At 39.8% G+C, this 7,705-nt stretch overlaps 1 protein-coding gene across 1 annotated transcript in view; it reads right to left on the bottom strand.

Annotated features, from left to right (window-relative positions):
- Positions 1–246: 246 nt before the first annotated feature.
- LOC107732553 (disks large-associated protein 1-like) overlaps positions 247–7,705 on the bottom strand; it is a 19,773-nt gene continuing 12,314 nt past the window's right edge. The window contains exons 2-4 of the mRNA XM_016543911.1: positions 2,370–2,547; positions 1,059–1,296; positions 247–284 (exon numbers count right to left, since the gene is read on the bottom strand). Of these exons, the coding sequence (XP_016399397.1) occupies positions 247–284; positions 1,059–1,296; positions 2,370–2,547 (454 nt within the window). The remainder of the gene's footprint in view (positions 285–1,058; positions 1,297–2,369; positions 2,548–7,705) is intronic.

A 7,705-nucleotide genomic window follows, 5' to 3' on the forward strand; every position in this document is an offset into this window, starting at 1 on the left:
CAGTACAAACGGGTCTTTACAATCACATTTAAACTAGGGCAAAATATTTTTAAGAACAGACAGGCTTCACCAACAGGTTTAATAGTAAACAAAAGCCTTGCATTTTCGAGACACTGTGGGCATATTTTATAAAGATGTCAACTGTGGTGAAATCAAACTGGGGTCTGATGCTGAGGGTGGATTACTGATCACTGGGGTTCAGATGAAAGAAAATCCCAGAGCAAAAGCAGACACAGGTCACACTGTTCACACATCCTGCCTGACATCTGGATCATTGTTGGTCACTTGAAATATCACAATCAAACTCTTGTTTGCAATATATTTTCAAATCTCAGCTTGTATACATTTTTTAAGATACTCAATGTAAACATATTTGTTTTAAGATACTCAATTTTCCATTTCATATGTTTCACAATAACATGGTAGGCTACTTTCAGAGCACATGCAAAGATTTACTCTTCCTGTATACATCAGATTAAATCAATCAGATTTACTCAATCATTCAGTTTCCCATTACCGCTGTTATTGCCTCACGGTGCTAATAAAAAGCAAATCAGACACATCCTGTCAGGGCTTCTGAGGATAAACATGTTGTGACCCACAGAAAAAACAACAAATGAATATTGATTCTTCCTCTGGCAACCTCCTTGATACATGATAGAGAGTTCTATGTACTGTAATAGTGAGCTGCAAGATGAACGATAGAATGAACGATAGAATGAACGATAGATAGATAGATAGATAGATAGATAGAACTAAAGAACGATAGGTAGATAGAACGAAAGAACAATAGATAGATAAAACGAAAGAATGATGGATGGATGGAACAACAGATAGAACGATAGATAGATCGATAGAACAATAGAACGATCGATAGAACGATAGATAGATAAAACGAAAGAATGATGGATGGGTGGAACGACAGATAGAACGATAGATAGAATGATAGATAGATAGAACGATAGATAGAACGATAGAGAGAGAGAGAGAGAGAGAAAGAGAGAGATAGACAGACAGACAGACCAATAGACAGATATATAATGTTTTTGCAGGCTGACCTGTGCTGCTCTGGATGGTTCTGACAGTTGTGGTGGTCCTCGGGGGGGAAGCTGGGAGCAAAGGCCCGTCGTCGTCCTGCGAGCAGCCCTGGTCGATGGCACGCACGTAACTGTGACTCCTCATGCGGAAGCACCCGGGCATGGGAAGGTCCAGGGCGTCCACTGCCTGTGACTCCATTTCACTGAACATACTCTCACACACTGCCTCGAGCTGCCCGTTAACCTCAACCTCACTCACCTGCAGACAGAGGAGAGATACAGAGAGAGAAAATACAAGAAATGAAAATAAGAGAAAAGAACAGTCAGGAGAAACAGACAGGCCAGAGCTTAGGGAAAAGAGCGGGTACCGTCCGTCCAATGAGCTTCAAGACCCACTTACCATGGGGTACTCTATATAGTGGTGCAGAATCAAAAGAAAGGGAAAAAACAGAGCCAGAGACTGCAGAGATGTCATTAGGAGCAGGTAAGAAACACACAAGGCAGTGGTAAGAGGAAGAGTCAAAAAAAGAAACACAGTGAGGCTTGAAGGACAGCTTTACAGGGTAAATGAAGGTGCACGCCACACCAGCAGGGAGAAACTCTTCAAGTGGAGTTTATTGACATGGTGGAAGACAGTGAGACAGTGCCAGGATCAACATGCTTATTAGAGTTGTTCATAACAGAAACCGAGGGTGGACGAGAACAGGGGGTTAATGAAGACGTGATATGGTAGAAGTGTGGAAAGATGAGGTTTGTAGAAAGGGTGGGTGTTTTGGACAAGGTCTGCAGCTTGAAACTCTGTCCCAATCACCCATGAGAGCTAGATGGGCATATTCTTATTTACTAACTGTGAAGTTAAGAGTCTTGTGCCATCTACAAAGTCTATATAGGAAGGTCTAAAGCATTTTAAATGCTAATAATTCAGTACATTCCTTGCATATTTAGTTTTTTGGTCTTCCATCAGATAGCACATGCCATTTCAGAGTCAATGTTGGTGCCAAATGACAATGATGTAATGCTTGCCATTTTGTAATTAGGATGACAAATCAGTGCTTGGGGACTAAGTGTGCCTAAGACGGATGAGTAACTGTCTGATGAATGCCATCCCTGTTCTATGAAACATGGAGCATATTAGTTGGTTAGACATACAGTATACATCTGTGACTGAACAATGTTTATGGTGATGGCCCGAAATCATTTCACTGGTGGATGAATAGCAGGTTGGTTTCATGGTTTTTAACTGGATTTGTTGGAATAATCTGGACTGATTTTGACCTTCCTCACCCTGCACTATTCTATTCTATGACGGTGTGTTTGGGGGTGAGCACAAACCTGGCTGATGGTGCTCATAGCCCTCATGTAGCTCTCGTTGCGTGAGCGGTATTGGGGAGAGGCTAGCAGAGCTTTGGGGTCCAGGGTGTCCATGCTCCTATTGATGGAAACTTCACTCACCGCCCGCAAGTAGCTGTGACTCCGGATCTGCAGCTTTGGAGAGTGTTCTGTGGAGATACTGTGCATGGAGGAGAAAACAAGGGATTTTTATTTATTTGCTGAGAGAGAGCATTTTAGTACTTCCCTGTATACACACACACACACACATCTAATTAAAATAGATAAATAAATATAATTATATAATATATAATTTTTTAAAATTAATTTTTATATTACATTATTATATAAAATGTTACACGAAAATGAAGATTACATTTTTCACAACATTTTTTTACTCTAGTATTTTTTTATTTAATATTAAAGGCAGGGTATGTGATTTTTCAAAAACACTTTAGAAAACTGATTCGGGCCGAATCGCAAAACAAACTTGTAGCCAATCAGCAATAAGGGGCGTGTCTACTTGTGATGTGGAGGAGAGAGCTTTCAGTGCATGGGACGGACATTAGCCGAGCCGAGCGACAGAAAGATAGAGATGGCGGATAAAAAAACAAAAGAGGAAAACGTCTGCGGAAAGATAAGGCAAGAAGTAGGACCCGTGAAAATATCGGATCAGCTTTCCAGCGCTGGAGAGAACTCAAGGAGCGGAGGCCTGCGATCGGACGCCGAGGTTGCTATGTTTCTTCTCAGTAGGTGAGTAACACCGTGTCTACAACAGCTAAAGTCTGACTACACTGGACGCGATCAAACGACCGTTGAAAACCATTTGAAATTTGTGTCAGCACGTCATAAATAGAACCCGGCAGCAGTTTTCTGTCGGGATTTGTTGCGCCGCGCCGCTCACGTCCGTAGACACGGTGTAACATTGGTTTTGCTTTGTTTCACAGAACTAATCGTTGCCTGGGTTGCGTACGTATATGTGGGGCAGAGCTATCAAAATAGGGGCAAGACCCTTTTGGGGTAGGGGCGTGTTTGTTTTGGTGATTTCAAATATCAACATTGGCTACCAGAAATCACTTACTCTGCCTTTAAAAAGTAATATTAATATTATTAATATTAATATTACTTTTAAATATTAAATAAAAAATATTAACATAATGAGCGAAGTCATTATATTTTAAACATTTTGTAATATTGACAAAATAATAATAATAATAATAATAATAAATTGATTGATTCATATTTTTACAAATGTATTGAATTAATATAATATATTATTCATATATTATAACCTAATTATTTGGTTACATTTATGGTACCTCTAAAAAGTTTGTGTAAGCACATTCTATTAATTTATATTTGTCATACCTGTTATATCAAAATCAATGGAAGTAATAATAATATATTTTATATTTTGTGCAGCATTTTTTAGATTTTTGGCAAAGACACTTTTAAATGAAGACGCTTTGGTCATTCTTCTCTAGATAGCATGATGCAAACTGAGAGCCACATATAATTTCCTGCAATCAAATGTGTGGCATGTTCTTTGACGTCATGAGCATTAAAAGCATTTGGATGCCACGCTCCTCGTCAAGGTTCCTTCATCAAGGCGCGTGGGGGGGCTATGAGCAAATCAAAAGCTCATGCAAGACCTCTGCATGTGTCCAGTGCACAGCAGCCTGCATTATGGATGTGGCTGTTTAAATAGATAAAGGGGTGGCTCCATCAGGTCACTCAGGCATAAAGCAGGTAGGGCGAGTGCAGCACACGGGCAAGGAGAGAATCAGCTAAACTCACTTAAGGCCGCCCACGCAGCCCAGCACGCACATGCCCGACAATTACGCTGACACTTTGCTGACAAGCAGACACCTTGCATCCGTATCAGCAGTATGGGAATTAGTGGAAGCTCCAGCATTGGCGTAGATCTCCCACCCTCCATCTGCATGGCTTCACACATACATAATAAGTGAACACAGCAACTCCTCACGGAGCGGTACGGTCCAAAACGCCCCAGGGCATCTCCCTACACTACTGGAGAACAGAATGGCTAAACTTCACAAGAAGCACTCAGGGGAGCTGCATCCCCCATGGTGAACCTGGATTTGGGGAACTGGTTATGCATGATGTCATCGTTGCGGAATAAGCCGATAAGTTTCCGCCTCACTGTCGCGGTCGTCTCAACGGATTGGTCGCTGTGCGGTTGTTAATTTCGTCAGCCATTCACAATGCAGCGCTGTGCCTCACGTACTTTCTGCTGCAGTGGCAGCTCCCCGAGGCATCTAAGACGGTCTATTTTCATGCTTCACAAAGATACAGAGTTGAATCTGATGACTAATGCACATGTGAGTTATTCGGTCTTCTGGGCTATAAAATAAGTAGCTCCACTCCTACTTAATGTAAAGAACAAGCTTGATAAATATAGACATCAAACACTCACTTAGTATTATTAAACATTAAACAGACAATGTTAAAGGTCAAAGCACTGTCCCCTGGCATATAATCAGGGCATTAGTTGGTTGGAAGGATTGTGACTGTATTCTAAAGCAAACAAACCTCCCTTGCACATGCAGATGTAACACTGGCATTTGAAGCTTTTCTTTGTCAATAAACAGATAAAACCATCAAAATGCGGGATTGAGGAAATTCCACAAGATGAAATATTTATGAGCGTGCATAATGCCAGAACAGTATTACAAATCTGCAAATCCTCCAATCCTTGTCTGGGCTTTCCAGTGCGCTTAGGGTGGAATCTCAGAGCACTTTCGTAGCGCTTGAGCAGATAGGAATCTGAAATTGAAGCAAATAAATTACACTGCTGTCTTGTCAATCCTACATGTCAGACAGTGTTAATCTCACCAACGAAATTATTGAAGAAAATGTTATCAAAGGTTTGTTGGTTTTACCACTGATGAAAGTGAGATGAACAGTTTGTATCATGATAAGTATAGACTTTAAGATAGTATTAGATTTTGAATAAAAACATACAGTTGACAAGTTATATATACATACACACACACACACACACACACACACACACACACACACACACACAGGATATTACCTACCACCTCCATGCTTTACCGAATGCTGTTATTTGGATGGTGAGCTGTATTGGATTTCGGCCATACATATCGTTTGGTGTTGAGGCCAAATAATTCCGTTTTAGTCTCATCTGCCTCACAATCTTCAAGGTGCGTTTTGGCAAAGCTCAGTTGTGACTGCATGTGGCCTTTCTTGAGGAGTGGATTTTTTCTTGCAACCCTCCCATACAAGCCACATTAGTGGAGAATTTGTGATATTGTTGTCACATGCACACAATGACCACTCTTTGTCATAAATTGCGCTTGAGCAGATAGGAATCTGAAATTGAAGCAAATAAATTACACTGCTGTCTTGTCAATCCTACATGTCAGACAGTGTTAATCTCACCAACGAAATTATTGAAGAAAATGTTATCAAAGGTTTGTTGGTTTTACCACTGATGAAAGTGAGATGAACAGTTTGTATCATGATAAGTATAGACTTTAAGATAGTATTAGATTTTGAATAAAAACATACAGTTGACAAGTTATATATACATACACACACACACACACACACACACACACACACACACACACAGGGTATAGAAAAGAATCGATTATTTTTAAAATAATCACATTTTGTTGCTTTGCAGCCTGAAATGAAGATTTTTTACCAAAAACTGTGAAGACACAGTTTTTGTTTTATCCAGCTGTATTTATTTGCAATTTATAACATCCAAGTGAGAGATAGAACACCAACATGTCAGAAGAAAAAAAAAAGATCACTTTCTTGTGTCAGTATTTTGTTGAACCACCTTTTGTTTTAATTACAGTCTTTAGTCTGTTGGGATATGTCTCTGTCTCTACTAACTTTGCACATCTAGAATTTGCAATATTTGCCCACTCGTCTTTGCAGAACTGCTCAAGTTCAGTTCAATTTGATGGTGACCGTTTGTGGTCTGCAGTCTTCAAGTCATTCCACAGATTTTCAATGGAGTTTCAGTCGGAATTTTTACTTTACAAATTACAGACATGGCCGATTCGCACGTGCGAATAGGGCTTTTGTCATAAATTCCTGCAGCTGCTTCAGAGTTGCTGTAGGCCTATTTGTAGCCTCTCTGACCAGTTTTCTCCTGGCTCTTTCATGCAGTGTGAAGCGACGTCCTGATCCAGGGAGGGTCTGTGTTGTACCAAATACCTTCCACTTCTTAATAATAGACACTGTGCTTCTAGGCATTGATAAAGACTTTGAATTTTTTTTGTATCCATCTCCTGACTTGTGCCTGTCCACAACTTCATCCCGGAGATCTTTTGACAGTGCCTTGCCAACCATAGTTCATTGTTTGCTTCAGTTGCTACCAAGGACTGAGACACTCTAGGAAAGCTCTTTTAATGCGGAGATAATCAAAATGACCACAGCTGATCACAGTTGAAAGCCAAATGGCTTTGTGTGCCATTGAGAAGGTGATTAGCTAAACCTAATTGAGTTTACAAGCCATTTTTAGAAGGGAGGTTGTCCTTTTTCCAATTCAGTGATTCTGTTTTTATTTTATTTTTCTGACATACTGGTGTTACATCTTTCACTTGGATGTTATAAGTTGCACTAAGTAAATACAAATTAGATGCCATTTTACTGAGTAAAAATGTGAACACATTTTGAGTATGAAATTATGAAATACTGACTAAATTCATTGGATATTTGTCAAAAGTTATCACTGTATATCAGACTCCAGAAATACGCAAGGAATGAGAACAGATACAATAATGAGAACAAACAATTAATTTAATTGACTCAGCCCACCTACAGACCATTTGAGCCAACCTCTTTAGACGTATTACAGCACACATCTGTTACTATGACAACCCCACAATGACTACGTTTACATGGACATCAGTAATCTAATTATTTATCTTATTCTAAATAAGCCAATATTATGATTATGGTGTTTACATGAGTGGCTTTTAGAATATTCCTTTCATGTTCTCGTTTTACATGTTATAGTACATAGTTCGATTAATGGCACACGTCATTACGCCCCACGTGACGCCATCCGACGTCCCCTTCGGAATTTCACCCATAAACATATAGTTTGTCTTCGTGATGATGCCATGTACAGTTTTGGGTGTTTCATTTTTAATTTTATGAAAGCTTCAAATGCAGTTAATTATTTGTACGTGCATACAGACGATGGCGGTGTTGAAGCTCTTTTATTTGCCGTCAAACTGTTGACCACTGCCGTGTGTGTATCCTGTCGCAAAATGCGGCGAAAAGTCCTACACGACGGTAATAATGTGATTAAGGTGAGTACATGTCTT

This window comes from Sinocyclocheilus rhinocerous, unplaced genomic scaffold (assembly GCF_001515625.1).
Source record: "Sinocyclocheilus rhinocerous isolate Xijiao unplaced genomic scaffold, SAMN03320098_v1.1 scaffold1420, whole genome shotgun sequence".
Classification (NCBI taxonomy): domain Eukaryota; kingdom Metazoa; phylum Chordata; class Actinopteri; order Cypriniformes; family Cyprinidae; genus Sinocyclocheilus; species Sinocyclocheilus rhinocerous.